Source organism: Apis mellifera, linkage group LG14 (genome assembly GCF_003254395.2).
Source record: "Apis mellifera strain DH4 linkage group LG14, Amel_HAv3.1, whole genome shotgun sequence".
Classification (NCBI taxonomy): domain Eukaryota; kingdom Metazoa; phylum Arthropoda; class Insecta; order Hymenoptera; family Apidae; genus Apis; species Apis mellifera.
In genome coordinates this window covers 3,428,578-3,452,697 of record NC_037651.1, presented here as the reverse complement: position 1 = coordinate 3,452,697, position 24,120 = coordinate 3,428,578, and the positions used below count along the sequence as shown (strand labels likewise).

Genomic DNA, 24,120 nt, shown 5'->3' with positions numbered 1-24,120 from the left:
GCTTAAAATTTGAATTTGAGAAAGATTGAATTTGATAAGATTTTTTATAAAAAAATTTTCATTAAAAAAATTAAATTTTCGTTTAAAATTTACTTCTCAATAAATATTTCAAAATATCATAAAATTGATGCTGTGCTTATTCTTTTTCGTATAAATTGTTAATATAAATTATATTTTGTCCATAAATTGCATAAAGAAATCAAATCGATACTCGTGGCGCCATCTCGCGTTTGGACGCTAGAAGCTTTGACTTGTTAGTAGGAATATATAATATATAAGGAGGTATTCGTGACGTCACAAATAAGGATAGCAACATTGTGTGAGAAGGATGCCATTAATTTTACACAAATCGGTACTTGTGGCGCCATCTCGCGTTTGGACGCTAGAAGCTCTGACTTGTTAGTAGGAACATATAATATATAAGGAGGTATTCGTGACGTCACAAATAAGGATAGCAACATTGTGTGAGAAGGATGCCATTAATTTTACACAAATCGGTACTTGTGGCGCCATCTCGCGTTTGGACGCTAGAAGCTCTGACTTGTTAGTAGGAATATATAATATATAAAGAGGTATTCGTGACGTCACAAATAAGGATAGCATTATTGTATGAGAAGGACGCCATTAATTTTGCTCATAACCTTCTATGTTAAAAACGTAACATTGAAAATTAATAAATTATTAGTTTTTTACAAAAAAATTCTGCACTTTTAAGTTTATATCTCAAAGTTAAAATCTCAAATAACTTTCTCGTATAAGTATAAATTTTAATGGGAAATTCTATTCAATTAATTATTTATCAATGATTATAATAGGAAATGTCTCAGTCGTAAATTCCCGAGATATAATCAAGCAATAAGTAATTAATTTATTTATTCAAATAACAAAAAAATTATGAATAAAATTTATATATGAATATAGAGAAAGAAACGATATTTAAGATCCATATATTAATATTCAGAAATAAATCTTGTAATAATGTAAAATTAATGAAAAATGCATTGAATGTCGATGCGTATCGATTGCGTTAGTTCGAAAGTGACATACTAATCATTAATAAATAATTAATTAAACAAAATTTCCTGTTAAAATTTATATAAGAAAATTATTTGAAGTTCTAACTTTAAGATACGAACTTAAAAGTTCAGAACTTTTTTGTAGAAAATTAATAATTCATTAATTTTTGCGTATATATAGAAGATTATATAATTAAATGTAATGGCGCATTTTCTATCTTTCTCGTGCAGTTTTCTTTGTCTGTGACGTCATAAATACCTCCTTGCATATCTATGTTCCTATTAACAAGTTAGAGCTTCCAAAGTCCAAACGCGAGATGGCGCCACAAGTACCGATTTGTGTAAAATTAATGGCATCCTTCTCACACAATGTTGCTATCCTTATTTGTGACGTCACGAATACCTCCTTATATATTATATGTTCCTATTAACAAGTCAGAGCTTCTAGCGTCCAAACGCGAGATGGCGCCACGAGTAACTAAATTTGATTTTTTGTTTTTATTTATTCATTTTAAATATATATTACATAGAAAATTTATATCTCTATCTATATATATAAATTTTATACATTTTTATATTTTTATATATGTCAAATATATGCATATTTTTTATCTGTATATCTTTATATAGATATATTCTATATATCTTTATTATATATATATATGTAAAACAATTTAAAAAGAATGTATAAATAAATGTATTAAATTTTATATTCAATTAAATTCAAATAAAATATTTAATATCTATAATAAATAGTGGCATAAAAGGAAAAGTACGTAAAAGATAAAATATAAAATAAATAAATACATCAAATTCGAGAAAAATTCCCCACATTGCAAATTTTATAAATTTCTTTTCCAATTGTATTCCTCTCGTATAAAATTGTACATTTGAATAAAAAAATCTTTAGTATTGAAAATTTCGATTTCTCATTAGGAGAAGAAAATTCGAAAAGAAGTGGCACGTAAAATTTTTCCACGTCCAAGGATAAAAATTTTTTTACGAGGCATTATAACGTAATATTTATAATTTCTATGTGTACGCATATATAATCAATATCATATATGAATTCACATATTTTTAAATTCTTAATACACATTCCATGTACATGTACTTCGATATATCTTGAAAATTACTCTAATAAAAGAGGAGATAGCTAAATCTTTACGAGTTCCAGTTTTCATCGTCGACGCTATACAGCAATATAGCAAGTAACGGATACATTTTCGTCTTGAAGCGTAACAAACGATAACGGTCAACGATTATTGCTAAAAATCTCAAGCGAGCGAAGCCACATAACAAACGTAATTACAAAGAATACGCGCGTGCCGTCGTTGGAAACGGATCCCTCGTTAAGGGAGAGTGGATAGGGGGGAACGATTCGATTTTCATTAAAAAGCAATCGTTTCACGGCGCACGGCAATGATTCACTCGTGGTGCCCAAGGCGGACAGAAAACAACGGGAGAGCAATTTTCCTCTAGAATCTCTGGATGCGTTCGAACGAACGCGTGACATCGCGCTGCGCCTCTATTAGTCTCAGTCAGTCAGTGACAGGTACGGTAAACCAGCATGAAAATGACGACCAACACGATGTCATTTTCACTTTTTACGGAGGCATCTGACGCTGAAAGCAACGATTCTTCGTGAGAGATAAAACGCAATGAAACCAGAAACGTTTCGCCCGTCTTTCGCTATTTGATCATACATTGAGAATGAAAAGGGAATCGAGTCGTTCGATTAAAATATAAGTGTCTTTTTTTTTTCGTACGAAATGATCAGTTTTATTGAAATATGATAATTTCAAAGGAAAGGATTTTCTGTCTCAAAGAAAATTCGAAGAAAATATATCCTATTTTTATTCAATATATGCACTTTTATGGATTATTTGAATTACATTTTATTTTAAAGTTTCATTAAAACTTGAAGATACGTAAATTCTAAATATTCGAACAATCGTCGAACAATACAATTTCTTTTACGAAATAAAACCTTCTTCTTTCGATTCGAACTTTAATATTTTTAAATTATTTTCGATATATATATTTTTAATCTCATTGTTCAAGCAATGCGAATCCTAGCAATATCTTTCGATATGTTTGATCAAGTACTGGCATTAACCCAAAATCAACACAGGAAAAGTCAGCAACCGGCTAAGCAATTCGCCTTTTATGCATGTCAGAATCACGTAATGTTTCGCAATTCCGCCAATTCACCAAGACTTCCTAGATTGGAATGCCGCGCGGTTAGTAAAAGAAACCGAAATGAAATTTTGATTCGTAATAAAAATGCTTCACGGTTAACGAACATTTCCATTCTTCGTTAACGATCGCATCCTCTTCCGATAGGATGAAACAAAAGGGGAAAAGACATTCAATACAAATACTCACCGTTGAAGATATTTACTTCGATTTCTTTTGCGCTACATCTATTTCATATGTTTCTTTATGACAATATATATATATATATATATCTAAAAAATAGAAAATAAAAGTTAAGTTAAAGTCGTTAATAAAATTTTTAATAAATAATTAAATTCAATATCTTTTTCTTTCGATCGATATTAATAAATTATCCCAAACTTATTGAACAATTCTCTGATTATATAAACGCAATTAAAAATATTTTATTATTACCTAAATTTTGTATATCTTCATCCTCCTATTTTAAAAACTTCATTCACTCAACTTTTAATCTTTTTTCCAAAATAAAAAAAACAAACAAAAATATATATCTTCACTTTTCAAATTAAAACCAATTAATCGTTATTATAATTAATACCTATCACTAGTTATTAATACTGCAAATTTACAAAAGAGTAGAAAAGACAGTTAAACGAGGGAAAAAAAAAAAAAAAAAAAAGCAAAAGAACTGAACGAAAGCCGCCATCTCCCTTCGGGAGATCGAGGAAACGCGGTGTCCGTTCGAGGCCGTCGCTGCTCGCGAAGAGGTAAGGATGGTTGTTAGTGGAGGCAGCAAGCATGCATTAACAGTACTCTGGATGGGCCGGTGGTTCCTTGATTTCCGTTCCTCCCCTCCAGGAGACGGGTACCCGTTGGAAGAACATCTACCACGGAGGGAGAATTCTTGCGTGGTACACGCGCCTCAGTTCATCGGGAATCTTCGTCAAAATTGCATCCCTCCCTGCGCGATCCTTCTTACGAAAAAGGAAGTGCGTATCTCGCGTGTTTCGCGATTAAAAAAAGAAATAAGGATAAGTAAGAGAAATTACGTCGAGCGGCGGGATCATGTGGACCGTTCTGATCGTTGGATTTTGCATGGTGGGTGACAATTTTTATTTTTAACACTCTTCTTAATACACGAATCATTGCTGGATCTGTGTGGTGGATTTTCAAGTTTTAAAATTATCTTACGTTTGATCACGTGGTGAGATTGAATTTGAAACTTGTATAACGATTTATGGCTAAGAAAATATCCTTTTGCGGATATCCACAGTTTTAAAAAAGTATCGTAAATACGATTGTCAAAATTATATAAGTAAAATTTTAATAATAAATCTAAAGATATGTGTAATTAATGTTTTATATATCTTATTTTAAATTCTTCTTCTTATTTATTTTAAATTCTAGTAATCATATTTATTTATGGTGTTAAATTTAATAATTATTTTAACATATATATATATATGTTCGTAGAATTTTCGCAAGTACTTAGCTGTATACTTCTAAGAAATTATATAACTGTATAACAACTCGATTTTACTGCCGATATTTTTATCGTTTAATCTTTTATTTTATTTATTATTAATACTTTAAACTTCTGAGATAAAAGTGTGATAGTATTTTTATCTGTTTCTATATTTTGATAAAATAAAGAAACTTGTAAATTTCTTTTGTGGGGATAAAATAATAATGATAGCGGAAATGTGAAATTTTATTTGCATAAGAAAACCAAGAGTATGATATTTAAAATGCGTTTCACGTTGAAGTGTTAACGTTGGATCCCTTTAATGTGTTCGGTATTCCATCAAACTTTTTCAATTCCAACTTTTTCTTTTAAATTATGATTTTAAAGAAATCACGGATAATTGAATCGAAATCTAAAAACGTACAGCCGAGTTCAAATGTAAAAAAGTAAAAAAATTTTCAAGTTTAATTAAAAATAATTTATTTTTGGAAAATAATATTATTTTATATGTTTTGTTTCATCAACAATCTATATATAACGATAAAAGAAAGATAAATACATAAATTAATCTAATAATTCAAGATATTTAAATAATATCTATTAACAAAATAGATTTTATTAATTTATATTTTATTTCATAAATAAAAACGTACAAATAGTAAACAAGACACGTGACAGTCTTTCAATAATAATTTCAAAATTTCTTCGTCAAAAAAAACTTTTTAAGAGGCTATTAACTTACACGGAAACCCACGTGTAGAAATAACTAAATGTCATCTTACCAAAAGTGCCTAGGAAATAAGAATGAAATTTATGGCGTCGTAAAAAGACGGTTGCGGTTCTTTCGTGAAAAAGGAAAAAAATGTGAAAAAAACATTCGTATGCGTATATATATATATGTATATATATATATATATATATATATATATAGATATCTAGGAGACAATCTCAAGGGAAGCAAGCAAAGAGGACCGTTTCTCGTAACAGATTCGACTGTTTGTCTCTTCCCGTTAACTTTCTGCACATCAATCGAATCGAAGAACACCTCATACATATGTGACACTTTGTACAAATCCTTAAACATATTTTTTACTTCTATTTTTTAAATACATTATTTATGTACATACGTAATTATTTATATACTATTACTTTTCTTTTCTTTTTTTACTAATCTAAATATTTTTAATAACTGTATCAAAATTTTAATCAAACGACTATGTGTGTATTCACATACGCCTCTAAAAAAGATTACTTTTCATTGGATCCCTTGAAAAAGATTCGATTGGATACAATTTATACAAAAATAAATAATAAAAATTCATCGATACGTTGTTCCTATTAGAATCGAGTTTGTTATTACTATTACTGCTATATATAATCGGTTCTATTACTATTCCCAGTCTAAATTGAATTTCGTAGAACGCGGGCCACATCTCTCGTTCGAATAACACGTTGGTGTCGATCGGTCGATCGAAAAAACATTAACGTTTCGATAAAAGTTTCTATCGACCGGTCACAATCCATAATTTGGCATTCAATTTGAAACAAGGCTTGATCAAACTTCTATTAACTCCACAAATTGGATACGACTGGGCTCTGTCATACTGTGCAATGGCACGGTAACAGAGCCTTCGCTTATTTTTCCCTTTCCAACCGGACCCCGGCTCCTTCTCTAAACGCAAATAGTTTTAACGTTTAACGATTCGGAAATCATCGTCGAACGTTTCGTTTCGAAATTACAATCGATCCTATCGAGCAATGGAAATGGAAACTTTGAATTTCGCGCCGTTTGCTTCGCTCGTCCCCGATTAAAGTGCTGTTATAATAACAGTTTTCAACGCATACCATATTGGACAAATGATGGCCTTACTTACCAGCGCTTACCAACTTTCCAGGCTCGATTGTTGTATTATTTTTTCATTCATCAATCGATTTAACAACGGACGATAAAATTAGAGCAAGTTTAGATACACTAGATCGATCTTGACCCAGTCACCGATTACTCCAAAGATCTGTTGATTGCATCGATTAAATCGATCGTTTTAAAATTATCGAGTATTCGAGGAATTAGGAAAAAAGGGATATATAAATTTTTTAAATTGTAGAAATGAAATCTTCTCATTAAGTTTAAATTTCTTTTATTTAAAAATTCATTCAAATACAAAATACAGATATTACGTATGTACAATCTTGATTTTATAAATTTAAAAAAAAATCAATAAAAAACAATCAGAAATATAAATATTGAAATAGTGCTTTAATAAAAAAAAATATTTTTCTAATATTATTTATCTAATATTACGTCTTAATTGCTAATTAAAGTAACAGCGAAGATATTTATAAATTATTCATAATTTTATACGATACACTTAATTAATATTCATATAATTGACATAATAATGCGAATTAGCTAAATTATATTTATTAAAATAATTATACAACTTTATTTGAATTAAAATATCACAGATCCTCAATCGTAAACTCGCTTATTTTATATTGATATTTATTACAAAATCTTGACTAAATAATTTATCTAATTTTGCGTATTTTATTTTATGCATAAAAAACAATGAGGAGAATAATCTTATAATTTATAGAAGATATTTCGATATTTAAAAAATATCAAATCTATGAAGATTGTTCGTGAAACTTTTATAATCGTTAAATATGCAGTCTAATATTGATTCGAATAATTCAATATACAATAATATAATTCAATACATTTTACGTCAAAATGATTCTTTTAATATCGAAATTTACAATTTACATTCTAACTAATAAAATGATCAATTAAATAATTACAAATGAAATATCAAGTTTTCTTTTTTTTTTACTACTATAATTAAAATTTATTTTAATACAACATTATTCCAATATTTAATATTATAAATATTTAATATGTTGTAATATTCATATATTCAATGTTAACAAATTAAAATTAAGTTTTCTCTTTATATCTTTTCATCATTCAGCAAATTCATTCTGAAAATAAACGATTATAATATCATGAAAAAAAATTGGACAATATTATTACAGAGTATATATATATATTTCCTTTCAACAAATAAACAGTTAAATATATTAAAAGAATTTAAAACAAGTTCTTGAGACAGCAACTTATCAATTTTATCTTGAAAATCAAGCAATCTTAAAAGGCCGGCTAACCTACCTCTAACATAAGAAATAACCATGACCTGTACTACGATTATACGTCTGGCTGACTGTACGATGGACAACTTGTATGGTACGCATATAACGAATAACTTAGGCGGGTACCAGAGCGTTTCTTTACACCGTTATTTGTATTGAAGTCTTCTCTCCTCGCGTGTTGCCCATCTTATTTCATATCGAAGTTTCATGCTGCACTAGGCATCGGCACACGCGATGGTAACTGCGGCTTAAGCTTGATATCGAGCAAAAAGTGTTAATTAAGGAAATAACTATTTTCCACGACCAAGGGAGGTCACTCAGCATCACTGTCCAGATGTTGAGAGTTAAAAAACGATTGTGTCAAGAACGGTGACAGGACTGAACAGATGTTATTTCACGGTAAAATAGTTTAGAAGTTTGTTAGCAAAGTATGTTAATGGTTAATGCACTTCTGCCACTATGGAATATCCACTGAACTATGAAATTCTTCGTTACCGTGGTTGCATTGTATTCTTTTTCATTAACACTTAGAGATTATAGCATTCTTTCAAGCCTTTCTCATTGAGTTTTATCATTAATTACAATCAAATGACAAACACGATAAGTATGATTATATATATATGTATGTATGTATACATATGTAATTATATTATTTGTAAGATTGTGTCGTGGAAATGTACATCATAGATAATGAGGCCAATGACGTAAAAGATAATTGAAGATTTGATTGAATAATTGATGATAATTGAACTCTACTTGACACTATTTTAAACATAATAATTGATTGTATCTGATATGTTGAATTATTGGAAATTCAATAATCTGATTCAATATGATTGAATATTTTAAGATATTTTAAGATCTTTAATAAAAAAATTAAGATAATCATTACAGAGATAGTATTTTTAAGAAAAAAAAAAGATAATATGGATTATTTTAATCTTGGCAGACATATGTTAAAAAAATATCCAGAATCTTTTTTTTACAATTTTAATTATATATTAAATTACATATCAAGCACTATATATATGTAATCATTCTACATTACTTTATATAATATATTTTACATATTTTATCATAATGAAACATTCATTTTCATTTATTATATCGCAAAATTGTTCCAAATATAAAATATATATAATTGTAAACATCTTTAAATTATACAGTTAAAACTAAATATTTGAAATTACATGGATGAATTTTTTCAAAATATCTTGCATGGCAAAAAATATACACGCAAATAAGACACAAAAATTTCAAAAATATTTTAATTTTAATTAAATTTTTCATCCATTTTAAATTTCTTTATCTTATAATCTAATTTTAATATTTTAATTTTTTAAAGTCATTATCTGTTACATTACGAACTGAAATATATCTATATATAGATCATTATTTTTTTAATAAAATTAATAATAATTATACCATTTAATATTCACGTAAAGGCAATTATGAGAGACTGATCATTTTTAATTGAGATACAAATTAATTGATATTTTTTTTCTTTTCAAAAATTATCATTCTCCAACAATAAACTTATATTACAATGATATCCAAACTCTTTCTTAATAAACGGCCTATATTATTACATTTCAGTTAGAAAAAGAGCAATCCGTACATAAAAACGAATTACATACCAGAACGTCATGAATATCGTTCGAGCAAAACTGGGTAGATGAATGACAGTGGTATTGTTTCAGATTGCCGCCACCGTTGCCCAGGATTACGAGGTCTCTGACATTCAGTGCAGCGGCGCAGGATCAGCCGCCGATCTCCTGACAGCGAAGATCAAAAGGCCAGTTAGTTTCAGAGGAGCGCCGCTCTTTGCCGACGACAGATCCGCCAATCCACTCACCGACATTCACTGCCAGATCAGGCCAGATCCCAACGATCCTCAGGAAGATAACTACTTCCTGAAGGTGACTGACTTCTCGAGATGCGGCATCCTGAAGAGGAACGTGAGTCATCGATCGAAATTTTCGTTTCCCGCCTTCACTGCGCTTTCCTCCTCCTCGCTCTGCATCGTGCATCGATAAATGAAACCGATCGGCTAATACGTAATCGCTTTCGTGTAACAACTTGTTACATAATTGTAATTATCATCTGGTTTTCTCGATGATCGCATGATCGTTAAATTAATAAGAGACACGCGATGTTTACGATCGCGTTACAAAAATTAGAAGAACAGATAGAAATAAATTTCCTTGTAATTATATTCTATAATTTATTAACGCTTTTGATTGAATTTAAATGTTTTAATTATGATGAATCTTAAAAAATTAAAATTCAAGTCTTTGGAAGAGTCTTATTATTTGACTTGATAATTATTATAAGAAAAAAGAGATAAGCTTGAGCTTATTAAACATACAACGATAAATTAAACTTCATTATTCAGGGTTTTATTCACCTGCGAATATGGTTTCCGGCTTTTCCCGGCGTTGTAATGCTAGCTGATCAAGAATTGATTTTGATGTGTCGACCACCTGAGCCCACGTTACTTCGACACAAAGCCGCTGGATTCGCTGGAACCTTGTAAGTAGTTTTTCAGCAAAGCCATTTTCCAAAGCCAGTTTCATCCAATAACTTTAACTCTGGGAAGCATACAGTGAATTGCAAATTAATTCAAATGCAATATAATCTTTTTATGATGATCAAATTGTAAAAATAAACTTTCAACAAAGTTTTTATTAATTTCATCATAAACTTATCTTTAATTCAACTTCATTATTACAAACCTAAATGAAACATATTAGATAATATAAAAGAAAATATAATTATACACTTACATTTACATAAAAAACTTTCAAGAATGTATAGAAAGAAAAATCTTCTTAAATCTTCTTTGCATATATTTCTTTTAGTCCACACGGAGCAAGAGTGTCCGGAGTAGTTGAAGAAACTCCTGGAAGGTTGGAATACGAGGTGGCCCTTTATCGTGAGGCCACGGGCAATGTATCAGATGCATCAGGGTCGCAAACAGTCGATCAAGCGGTTCCCATCGGCACGAAACTTCAGTTAAGAGCTCGAATCAGTGCAGATAGTGCATGGGGTTATATTAAGCTATTGGAAGTGACCGTTAGCCCCGATCCCGATCAGCCTCACGCACCGGGAAGTGTTATATTGGTGAAGGATGGCTGTAGGAATCGAGATTTCGCGTCGATAATTCCTCATCAACCAGCCCGATATAGGGAAAGAAAAAATGAAGTTTTCCTTGATTTCGAGGCGTTTCTTCTCAGCTCGATGAGGGAACGATCGACGCTGTGGATCCACTCGCAGATCAAAGCTTGTATGGAGCCGCAGGACTGCCAACCGGTAAGGACATAATTTGCGGTCAAACCTATCTCGTGGTCGACGACTGAATGAGTGGCTATTGACCTGTTCGTAATTCGGTGTCTGTGGTAACAAAAACGTTCATCCTTTAACCCGCTCGTGCGGCTTTCAACGAGTTTGCGGCTTTTCAAATGATTGTTTGCGCACGCTCTCTTTGTTTGAACGCAAACATTTTCGATGTAAAAACAAGATTAATGCATTAAAGTGCATATTGTTGCACGATATTTAGCGAGAGTTTTATTCGGTTGTAATAGACGTGATTGGAAAAGAATAAGAATTAACTTATAAGTTATAATTTATAAAATTCTTACATTGGCAACTTATTTTTAGATTATTATATATATATAGAATATTTAAATAAATAGAAGATTATTTAAATAATATCCTTTGTGTACAAAAAAAAATTTGATATCATAATCTTAATATTCATGAGAAGCGTTTACTTTAATTTATAGAAATTGTAATGAATAATATGTATATAGAAATTAATAACTTATTAAATATCTATTTTTATATTACAGGATTTTTGTCTTGATCTGTTTGAACCATCAGGACATGGTAAAAAGAAGAAAAGATCTATCGAGGAAAGTACGAATGAAATATTTCCTAAAATAGATCACTTAATAAAAGAATACAACGATTCGACGCCTTATACAAAATTTAAGGAAAATATCGAATACACAGTGATGATGTCTGATGGTAAACTTCATATAAATTTCATTTTTTATTTGCCAATATTAAATTAATGATTATTTCAAAGTTTTAAAGATTGAAATTTAAATATATTTTTAGCATTTGTTTTAAAATAACAAAATAATGTAATATTAATATTACAATTATAAAATTCTTTAGGTTTTTATTTTTTGCCTTTCAGATTTATATCAAAAAGTGGCTGCTGGATTTGAAAACAGTTGTGGTAGTTTCCTTTATGTTGCAACTGGATTAGGTGCACTTCTTGTTTTATCAGCTTTTATCATGTGCTATCTAGCAACGCGACTTCATAACTTATCATCCACCATACCGCAAAATAAATCGATCGATGAATTAGTACGAGATCGCGCTAGAAAATATTCTGAACCAATACCAGGTTACACTGGTCGATCTACAGTTCAGTAGCAGAATACAAATGTTGTACTCTACTTTATTTGTGTTCAATCAAAATGAAACATTTCTATGGAATGAAATAGAAAACCAAATTAAAGGATTAAATTGTTGTACGAAGAGAAGCAACATATTATATACAAATAATTAAAATTATAATATTCAATGATAAGCTTTAAAAAATTATTAAGATAAGAACATAGAGTTTCAGATATATAAATATAATTAATATATTTAATTAAAAAATTAAATTTTAATAAGATATTTATATTAATTTTAGTTTAACATAAATAAAATAATAAGATTTAATAAAATTGTTACAAAAATATGAATATGTTAAAAATTGCGATTTATAATATACTATTTATAATATAAAAAGACAAATGTAATTTACAAATTTAAGAAATACTAAATTTTTTATTATTTTATTGTCTTTCTAACTGATCATTCACTTTGCACGTTTTTATATAGCAAATTGCACGAAAAATTATTTTATTTTTCTCACGTTAAGTATATATTTATTATTTATGAAACTATTTTTTTATTATTTCAAGATAAATTTATTAAACGTGCAGTGCTATTACGTGACCTGAAACAGTGCATATGTAATCTCAAATAGTAATTTAGATTAATTATATTAAGTTACTAATTATAGAATAATTTATTATCTATTCCAATATGGATTCATCATAATGAACCAAGTTTTCTTGAATAAGTGACAGTTTGAATCAATGTATATACTTGTAAACATAATAGATGACATATTAATCATATGTGAAATTTTATCATTTATGAATTCTAATTTCAAATTACTTAATCGATTAAATGTATAAATAAATAAATACGATAAGATATTTATTGTATTAATATGATCGTATATAATAATTTTATTTATTGCAAAATAAAACATTATTACATATTTACGCATGTCATGCTTTTAGATACATTAAATTGATGGCAAAAATTAAATCAATCATTCCATATCACAATATTTTTAGCCTATTATTTTGTTACATTATTGCGAATACAATACGTAATACGGAATGCTATAATGCTGTGCAATTGCGCTTATACTTACAAATAAAAATATAATTTATAATAATCAATTTTAATTTAAAAAAGTAAATAAAACACATAGAAAATAAATTTTAAATACGCTTCCATACATCCATACAAATATAACATCAAAAATAAAAATGTAGAATAGATCTATTCTGTATCACGTATATGACTAAAATCTATCTTTGGTTAATATTTTACTTTCAAATAATGCTAATATAATAATTAGTAAAAATAAAAAATAGTAGTTATGTAATTACAAAATGTGGCACTTATGATTTATTTTACATTTTTAACATTTTTAAATATACATTTTTTTTTGTATGCACTGTTCATTCGTATTAAATATATTATATTTGACAAAAATAATTATATTATATTTGAGGATATTTTTTATATATATAATAAAATTTTATGAATATTGCACAATTGAATATCATAAAAAAATATAAATCAATTCATTCTTATAAAAATATACAAAATTATAATGGATTTCATAGAATAAATAATATAATAAATAAATTGTTTAATTAATTATATTTTTTTATAACTAATTATAAAATTTATTATAACATTGGAGTTTCTTTAAAATTTCTCATTTTCTAAAATATATATATATATTTTTTTTTTTGATAAATTTTGATAAAAAATTATATAAAATTATTATAACTGCACTGCAGCTGCATTATAAAACTTAAAAATACTTAAAAATATTTAATATAAAAATTACTATTTTTACTTGATAAAAACTTATTATGATAAAACTACTATAAAAAATTAAATATCATAAAATACGTAAATAAAAACCAATTTTGCAAAAATTACATTTTTACATGATGTCAAAATATTTTGATATTTAATTTTCTTCTATATTTATCTCAAATATACACGACGTTAATATCGTAATAATCAAAACTTTTTAATGATATTCTTATATCAAATATATATGTGCATAATTAAACATCGCAACATAAAATAAAATTTTCTAAATCTTTTTAATTAAAAATATTTGAATATACAAATATTCACAATTTTGTTTATCGTTGTATTTGTTTTTATCGTTGAATCATTGGGAATGAAAAATAATATTTCTATAAAATATTAATATATATTTATATTATATATTAATATTTTAAATATTTAGTATAATTATAAATGTATATCCAAATAGAATTAAATAATTTAAATATTAGTGTGATATCATATTTACAAATACATATTTCATAAAATATAATTATCACACACTCTACATATAGAGAAAAAATTATTCAGTTCTTTCTTTTTTCTGGGATTTTATAAAGGCTTCATAAGCTGCTAATTCTTTTTTTTCTTTCTTTAAGTTTCTATCTTCAAATTCCAACCTGTAATTAAGGACTATATGACAACATGGTAAATTTATCTTAAATATTTGGGATATGCAAATATTTTTGGTTATATTATAAATTAAATTTTTTAATCAATAACTTTAATAAAAAATACACATATATGAAAATTATAAATAGATAATAGAAATAATTACAAGATGAATCTGAATTCTGTTATTTTTTATATATATAAGTACAAAATTGCATATCCCATTATGAAAGCAAATAGATGAATGATAAAAAATTATAAAGAAAAAGAATTTTTATTACAATTAAATGAACAATTACAAAATGCAAGATGGTAACAGGTCAACGGTTGTTCAAGTTCTTAATTATCATATATAGTTCATTTGACCTAGGAAGATAAAATACTGTATACAGTATATTTTTATTACTAATTTTATATCAATAATATTTATAAATATATATATATATATATATATATATATAAAACAAAAAAGATATTTATATCTTTAAATAGATAAAATATTAATATTAGATAAAATTGAATATTCATTAAAGTTACATAATATTATTATTAGATATTTAATATTTTTTTATCGAATGATAAAATATAAATTTAAAAAATTTATATTTAGAATTACATCTAATATAATTCTAATATAAATATCTTTTTTAAACAAACAATTTTTGTAATATCTTCATTAAAAATTATTTTTACCATTATTTATTTATTCTTCTCATTTTTAATTTTTCTAAATCATTATAATTTCAATTTTATTTTTTTTTATTGAATTTTAAATTTTTATTTTTAAATATAAATTAAAATAATAAATTAATAAAATTTATATATTATATGTAACTTTAATTTAGAATCTAAAAATCTTTGATTTGTAATTAATAAAATACTTTTAATCATATAATATTATATAACATATAATTATTTAACATACCTGTGAAGAATTATACGCTCAACAATTTTTTCTGTTGTCATATCATTACCACTGTCCAACAATTTAAATTTATTTTGTCTTTTAGGTTCAATATATGGATCTGAACCATCTTCACAAGGCATAATAGGAGTTTGACCATGACAAACAATAGATACATCAAAATGTTCCATAAGATCTTTAGTAACTTCATATGGTGCTCCAATTACTACTTCATTAACATACTATTTATAAATCAAATGATAAATTTTTATAAATAATAATTTTATAAAAATAAATATGCTATAATTCAACTATTTTGATTATTTAATTAATAATCTTATTTCTTACCTTGCATGCCAACACACTAAGTACTCTTTCATGAAGATTCATAATTGGATGATTACCATATTTATATCGATTAACTACTGGATCTGTATGAAGTCCAACTATAAGATAATCACCTTCTTTTTTTGCAACTTCTAAGAAATCTAAATGACCAACATGAAAAAGATCAAATGCTCCTGCTACATAAACTATTTTGTTTCCAGGTTGTGGACTTTTTCCATCACTAAATTGAATAATTTTTTGTGTAGTAGGTAAAAATTGTGAACAACCTGTCCAAGGACTTCGAGCTGTTCTGTCTTGACCCATGCTTTTACTGGGTTCTCTATCAACACTATATTCACTATCTCCTTGTTTAAAATGTTGTCGTGTCATTAAAAGCATACGTCCTACTAAATCAGTTGTTGATACACCGGCTGTTCTTTGAACTTCTCTACAATAATTACATTTTCATATATATTTTATTTAAATATAATTTATATTATTATTACTAAAGCTCTTTCCTTTTCTCTTTCTCTTTCTCTCTCTCATTATTTTATTATTCTATTTATACCTGTAGCGACCTGCTGCTTTAACCAAATGGTATGTATCTACACCATCTGCTGTCATAGTGATATCATCACCATGAACACAAAAATCACAATTATATTTATCTAATGTTTCCAGAGTTGTAACATAAGGTGCTCCTTCAACTACTTCATCTACCCACTTAATACCACGTACCATTTTATATCTAATATAAATATATTTGATTAAACAACAACATGTATTAATTAAAAATAATTCTAAAAATATTTGAATTTTTTTTTCATATTATTTAAAAAAAAATTACTTTTTATATTTATTTATATATACATATATTAATAAAAAATATAGAAATTATTTAAAATTTAAAATATAAATTATTTTAGTGCAATAAAATCATACCTTTCTTGTTCCATAAATACTGGTGGTCCTTTATGTTTAGTAATTTCTTCATCTGTATGTACACCCACAACTAAATAATCACCTAATGCTTTCGCTTGACGCAAAGAATTCGCATGGCCAAAATGTACCATATCATAACTGTATTGAAAAAAATTCTTATACATTTATTTATTTTTTGTTTAAAAATATAGATCACATTATTGTCAATTTAATTTAAAAAATATCGTAATTTTATCATACATATAATTTTTTATTTTTCGAATATATATTTATATATATTTCGATTATATCATTATTCGATTATGAAAAAATTATAATTATGTACCAATTTCGAATAATAAGCACATGAAATTTAAAATAAATAGAGTAAGGTTATAATTTGATAAAAACTTACCATCCATCACACCATACTCTCACTTCTTTACGATTTTCTGTCATAATGAAGAAAATTGATATTTATTATATAAGAAACAATTTTTTTTTTTTTTTTTGTACTCAATAAATATTAATCGATAACTATGATACACACTCCACCAAATCTGGAAAAGCACTAAGATATTGCGTGCTTGCTTCGTCAATCCATTATTGCTTACACATCATATATTTTTCAACTACATCCCCACTTCTTTTCTCTCTCTCTCTCTCTCTCTCTCTATACATTTAGAGAGATATTAAATATTTAAAAAGAGAAATCCAATAATTGAAATCAATTGCAAGATATTTTTAAATCTTGAATAGTTTTAAAATAATTTTAAAATAATATTTGATATTCATATATATTAAATGTATAAAATGATTTACAATTCAGTATCGTAAATCCAAATAATTCTTATCATGTTACGGATTTTTTTAAATTTTATTAATTTCATAAATAAATTTATATTCCTATTCTTAAAATATAAATTTTAAATTTATTATAAATTATGTAATTTAAAATTAATATATTTTTTCAATTTTTTTTTGTGTAATTAAATATAAATTTGAAATACAATAAACGCGATAATATAATGACATAATATATTATTACAATGAAAATGGAATATTTCATTATTTATTAGACAACATTGTACAATATAAAAATATTACGATTATTTCAGATCTACAAAATTTACTATTGATAAGACATTAATAATATCTTGTACGTAGAATTCTGATCTAATGATCTTTTAATTTATTCAACATCAAAAAATATATTCACGCAAAGTTATAAAACACTGAAATTTACACATAATATATTATGTGATAAATACTATGATAAATGACTAATGATATTACAATGTGAATTCTATTATTGCAAAAATAATTAGACAGGCACACGTAATCGGCAGTTATAGCTCTAATAATATCGCTAAAGTGTAATTGTACAGAATATTATATTGGAATGAATCAATAGATTCTGATCTAATCATGATAAATGATAAATGATAAATCTATGATAAATCTTCAGCCAATGATAAATATCTTTTTATAAAGCATTAACATTAATCATTCATAATGACACATATTATTGTAATTTTTATGAACGATATTAATGTTAAGTATAATAATAATTTTTTTTTCTTTTTGACAAAATTCATATGAAAAATATAATAATTATAAGAATATTTCAAAGCAATATGATTTTTTAATGTAATATCAATTCAATAAAAAATTTAATGAATGCAATTTTTTCTGAATAAGGAAATCTATATATATATATATATATAATAGCATTTTATCTAAAATTATTTAAATACTTTATATTCATATTATCTTATTAAATTTTTAATATTATAATGCATAGGGTTTTATACCCTTTTAAATTTAATACATTCCAATGTATTATATGAAATAATATAAATAATTCATGCATTTTTACAATTTATGTCAATACTTACAGAATCGAATTTCTGTAAATTAAACAATATTTATAATTACCACAAATTATAATATTATTATTAATATAATTGTTTTGAAATTAATTTTTTTCATTATTTACTGTTTCTTAATCTTTTTTATTTAAAAAAACATTATTTTTTATTATTTCTTATTATATTTTATAATTAAATTTTTGTTTTTATTTTTTTCTAATCTATATTAAGTATCTAACATTTTCAAACAATGAAGCATAAAATTCCATGAAAATAATATAGTTATATTTGCAAAAATTGAAGTTAAAAATCAGCAGTAATGTGATCTGCTATTACATTTACATGTACATTTTTTTTCTTTTTTCTTTTTTTTTTTATTATAAAAAAGAATGCTTATGAATATCCTTAAATAATCTAAATCTTCTAATACATTTAATTATATTGTTTTAATCGCTATTACGTGAATTTTATTCTACTTTATGTTTAGTCAGCGTGAGAAGCACGTTATATAGAAAAAATATTCTATTTGAACAGAACATGTTTAGTCATGATAAAAACTACACTACATAGAAAACATGTTCTATTGAAATACAATATTTTTCTGTTTCTTTCTTGTTTTTTTTTTTTTTTTACTATATTACATAAATTTTTCTTAAAATTAATTATTTTAAAATTAATAACCATTTTGTCTATAATTACTGCCACTACTTCCTCCCCCGCTTCCTCCATATCCACCATTTTGACTATAACTGTTGGAACCACCACCAGAGCTTCCACCATAATTGTTTTGAGAAAATACTTTACTATTATAACTGCTACTTCCTATACCACCTGAATAGACATAAATTATTTAACAAATATACATAAAAAATGCAAAAAATAAAAATTCTTACAATTTTTATTTGAAGTCATACTGCTATTATTGCCATTCCATTTATTTCCTCGGTCTCCACCACTACCACTATTAGAACGATCAAATCTTCCACCTCTATCTCCATCACGACCTCCTCGCGAACCTCGTGAACCGCCGCCACCGCGGCCTCCAGAACCACGTCCACTGCCACCTCCGCTACGTCCTCCATAACGACCTCCTGTAATAAAAATATAAGAAAATAAAATACAATGAAAATAAATATAAAAATAAATTGATTAATTAAAATTAAATTAAAGCATACTTTTATAAATGCCTGGATTTCTCGATAATTCATATAATTTAGGATTTACAACTTGTTTTGCTTCTTCTAAAACTTGTATTAAGTCACTAGCCTTGTGTGCATTACCGGGAGTGAAAAATGCGTACGCAGTTCCGGTACGCTGTGATCGTCCCGTACGTCCGATCCGATGTACATAATCTTCCGAATTGGACGGGTAATCCAAATTTATTACAAACTTAACATCTTCCACATCTATATAACATTAAAAGTTAAAATCATCGAAAACGAAAATTACTTATGTCTTTGTGGTTCAATTAACTTACAAAGCGAATTAATAAAGCATTAGTAAACATAATATGTGTAGTATAAATGGAATTAAATATTACTTATAAATTAAAATATATATTATTATTCACTTATTTTATTATTAACTTTTATAAGATTTTTAATTCCATTTATAATTTTCATATAAAATATATAAATGAGTTGACCACAAAGAGCAAATTTTTATATTATTTACCTGTGGTTGTCAAAAGCTGGAAACGTAAATACATTTTTGGAAATGTAGAGGAATCAGAGCTCAGATGGTTCTCATGGAATTCTCACTTTATGCGTTAGTGAGCTGTATATTTACTCTTAGTAACTTCACACCCTTCTCTCCCGCACCAAAGTATGGATCTGTGCTGGTCTTTCAAAATTTGGTCCTTGCGTATTGCTTCCGTGAGGTTGGAACATTGGACAACATGTGCATTCTCCGATCAACCCCACATGCATTCCATTGTATGAGTAACATCAACATTTATTTTGCAATATTAAAAGTTTATTCAAGTTCATTCAAATTTTTTTTTTAAAATTTGTAAAATCAACTTATCTTATATAATAATATATATTTTCAAGAAAAATAAAAAAATGAGATAAATATATATACATATAAATATTATAATATTATAATATTATTCATATATAAAATATACAATATATATGTACATATATTTATTTCATTTGGAAATCTATATTAAATTTTTCTTTTTAATTTTATAAACATTGCAAAACAAAGTAATGCCATTTCCTATCCATTTCCTATTTTCTAATCTAAGAATGTAAATGATACAACATTTATCCTGTTCAGTAGTCCTTGTATGCTAGATACCCTAATTCTATAACTTCCATACTTTGGACCGTCGCAGGTACAGAGTGAGAGTGTGTTTTTCAAGTGGCACGGTGAGCCGAGGCACAGCGTTAGGTTAGCTTGTTGCGCGGGGACAGACCAGCAGTCACGCCCCATTCAATTATATATTCCAAAGCAAGCTCTCCAGAGTTCTTATCATTGATAAAACTCCGTCGCATGTGCCTCTGAAAACACATAGAACAGCACGTTAATACCAGACTGACAAGACTTTTCTTAATCAGAACAAAATTTAAAAACATGAATTTTCTATCATCTTACCTGTTTACCTAATTTAATTTTATTGCTGAAATATTTTGACTTACTTTTGATTCTAATACTAATATTAGAATTATATAATATATTTTACAGTTTTTATAAAAGAAAAAATTATAAATTAATATTTTTTTTTAGAATGTAACTCATATTTTAAATTAATAATAAATTTATTTAACAAGATTAATAGATAAAATTTTATCATAGATTAATATTGAAGTATAAGAATAAGAATAATATTGTTTTAATATATATAATATCATTATTAGAAATTAAAAGTATGTCAAAATCCATCTAAACTATGATAAAATTAAAATTATAAAATATTTCTTCAATATTATTATGCTGAAAAGATGAGAATAATAATATTAACTTTTTTTTATATGATTTTATATATTCCTGGATAATGAGTTAATGGAAATCAATTAAAATATCCTAAACAAAATAAAAAAAAATTTATATCACTAATTGTATTAATCGATTATTCTGGACCTCTGCAGTTTTTAAACAATTTCCATTCACACCAAGAAAGGACTAATGTCAATCAGTCTGGCACATGCCGTTATCCGTTGCCACATCACAATTATACAACTCTCACAAATGTGAAATAACCATCGCAGCCTGACCCTTACATCATACCCACTCATGTGTAAACAGATTCTTACCTAATCCTCTTGCTGCAACATCTGTAGCTACTAGAATGGCAGATCTGCTATTCCGGAACTCTGAAATAAATTCTCTAGTATTGAGCAGAATATGTTTAAGCACAAAGAAAAAAGAATCTTAATTAGAACTTACGATTTAATACATAATCTCTTTCTTGTTGACTTTTATCACCATGGATGCCAATTGCTTGCCATCCATATCTATTAATTGCACGTGTTATATCATCTACTTTTCTCTTAGTTTCAACAAAAATGATAGTTTTATTTTCTGGTTCATTTGATATTTCTTCTAAAAGTTTCATAAGTTTACCCTCTTTTTCATATTCTTCACATACATCAACAATTTGGAGAATATTATGATTAGCTGCTAATTGTAGAGAACCAATGTTAATTTGTATATAATCAGTTAAAAATTCTTCTGCAAGATTACGAACTTCTTTTGGCCATGTTGCAGACCACATAAGAGTCTGTCTATCAGGTCGTATTTGTTCTACAATTTTTCTAATTTGTGGTTCAAAACCCATATCAAGCATTCTATCTGCCTCATCAAGTACTAAATATGTACATCTACGTAAATTTGTTGTACCTCGTTCTAAAAAATCAATAAGACGTCCAGGTGTTGCTATACAAATTTCAACACCTCGTTCAAGATCACGAGCTTGAGGACCTTTTGGAGCTCCACCAAAAATACAAGTATTTCTTACTTGTGATGAAATACCAAAATCTGATGCAACTTGTTGAATTTGCTGTGCAAGTTCTCTTGTTGGTGCCAGAATTAGAGCTATAGGTCCATCATTTCGGTTTAATCTTGGTTGATGATTTATATGTACAATTGCTGGTAAAATATATGCTAATGTTTTTCCAGATCCAGTTTGAGCAATTCCAACCATGTCACGTCCAGATAAAGCAATAGGCCAACCTTGTGCCTGAATTGCAGTTGGTTCTCCAAATCCTTGTCTATGAATTTCATTTAATACATAATCTGGAAATCCACCTTCCTCAAAATATATGTTTGGACCTGGTACATTTGTTCCTTTCACAGTAATTTCTTTATCAGAACGATAAGCTTCAACTACATGTGAACTTCGAGTTGTAACATTAGGATGTGGCTGATAAAAATCTTTTCTAAATGGTTGTAATGTACTCATATCCCATCTTGGTTTCCGTAACCGTTCTCCAGGTTGTCTGTTTTTAAAATTATTGTTTCCAAAATTACTATCTCTATTGGAATTACTACTAAATCTTCCACCTCCACTATTTCCATCTCTACTATTAAAACGACCTCCACCACGTGCTCCTCCTCTTCTATCATTACGTTCACGATCACGGTATGCCCTTTAAAATAAAATAATTAATAATTATATACATATTAAATATTTTAAATAATATTTACAGATTTTATATATATATATATAAATATCAAATAAAATATGATCAATTGAAAGCAGTATTATCATAAAAGAATACTCCTTTTCTTTTTTAATTAATCGTCTAATATATTTTTTATTTATAATATTTAAAATGTTCAAATTAAATTAAATTTTAATGTACATTGAACACGTGTTATCACTTTATAAAAATATAAAAATATAATTATAAAATAAAAAATATATCTTACATTCCTAAAAAATATCATAAAATTTTTAATATTATTAATATTAAAAATTTCTTTCAATATTTTTTTTAATTTGTTATAAAAAAAAATACAAAAATCTTTTATCCATCATGAACGCAAAAATTTCATCAATATAAAAGCAATATGGAGTAAAACAGTCAATCATAGATATTAAATGTCAGTAAGAAATTCGAAGAAAATTAATATTTTTTTACAATATTAATGAAAATTTCATATAACTTACATTTTTTAGGAAAATCTGTGTTATTTTAAATTCAGAATTATAAAGATTTTCCTTAACAGAAACACAAACCAATGATCAGAATCAAGGAAAAGTATGCTCTACTCGTTACACGATTCGAAGAGAATCTATGAAACAAATATCATGGCGTCGTATTATATCAGAAAATAGTTCCATTTTAGTTTTAATTTTACTATTTTTTATGTATTATTACTTTAATATATATGTAAAGATGTATTTTAATTATACATGAAATATATTATTTACTTATTTATTATTTTTTAAATATTAAAATTTAAATATTAATAGTAAATATTTTACGATAT

The 24,120-nt window shown here is 26.4% G+C and overlaps 3 protein-coding genes and 1 long non-coding RNA gene across 7 annotated transcripts; 1 reads left to right on the top strand and 3 right to left on the bottom strand.

The window, feature by feature from the left end:
• Nucleotides 1-4,262: 4,262 nt before the first annotated feature.
• On the top strand, nt 4,263-12,448 carry LOC100576738. Of its 2 annotated transcripts, XM_003249555.4 has the most exons (6): nt 4,263-4,295; nt 9,513-9,770; nt 10,208-10,344; nt 10,674-11,124; nt 11,664-11,841; nt 12,017-12,448. In XM_003249555.4, exons 1-6 carry the CDS (start codon nt 4,263-4,265, stop codon nt 12,256-12,258), a joined length of 1,299 nt encoding a protein of 432 aa, XP_003249603.2. In that variant the 3' UTR covers nt 12,259-12,448. The 2 variants fall into 2 exon arrangements, with proteins under 2 accessions (XP_003249603.2, XP_016771810.2); XM_016916321.2 differs by lacking the exon at nt 4,263-4,295 and having other exon boundaries at nt 9,637-9,904; nt 12,017-12,258.
• LOC113219227 lies at nt 9,112-10,306 on the bottom strand. Its single transcript, XR_003306051.1, has 3 exons — nt 10,220-10,306; nt 9,668-9,758; nt 9,112-9,587 (listed from the first exon to the last, which is right to left on the bottom strand). It is a non-coding gene; the product is annotated as an uncharacterized LOC113219227 (long non-coding RNA).
• A 2,070-nt stretch (nt 12,449-14,518) lies between the features above and the next one.
• LOC551931 (ethanolamine-phosphate cytidylyltransferase) lies at nt 14,519-17,423 on the bottom strand. Of its 3 annotated transcripts, XM_016916323.2 has the most exons (7): nt 17,223-17,423; nt 16,829-16,966; nt 16,455-16,634; nt 15,908-16,334; nt 15,581-15,801; nt 14,937-15,021; nt 14,594-14,676 (listed from the first exon to the last, which is right to left on the bottom strand). In XM_016916323.2, the coding sequence occupies exons 1-6, from the start codon at nt 17,264-17,266 to the stop codon at nt 14,976-14,978; spliced, it is 1,056 nt and encodes a 351-aa protein (XP_016771812.1). In that variant the 5' UTR covers nt 17,267-17,423; the 3' UTR covers nt 14,594-14,676; nt 14,937-14,975. The 3 variants fall into 3 exon arrangements, with proteins under 3 accessions (XP_624319.1, XP_006560066.1, XP_016771812.1); XM_624316.5 differs by lacking the exon at nt 14,937-15,021 and having other exon boundaries at nt 14,519-14,663; XM_006560003.3 differs by lacking the exon at nt 14,937-15,021 and having other exon boundaries at nt 14,578-14,676; nt 17,223-17,422.
• Nucleotides 17,424-18,941: 1,518 nt separating this feature from the next.
• Nucleotides 18,942-23,941, bottom strand: LOC726768 (ATP-dependent RNA helicase dbp2). The gene is made up of 6 exons (XM_006560001.3): nt 23,798-23,941; nt 22,072-23,273; nt 21,939-21,998; nt 19,854-20,084; nt 19,572-19,769; nt 18,942-19,509 (listed from the first exon to the last, which is right to left on the bottom strand). Coding segments are annotated over exons 1-6 (1,851 nt in total). The 5' UTR covers nt 23,800-23,941; the 3' UTR covers nt 18,942-19,351.
• Between the last annotated feature and the right edge of the window lie 179 nt (nt 23,942-24,120).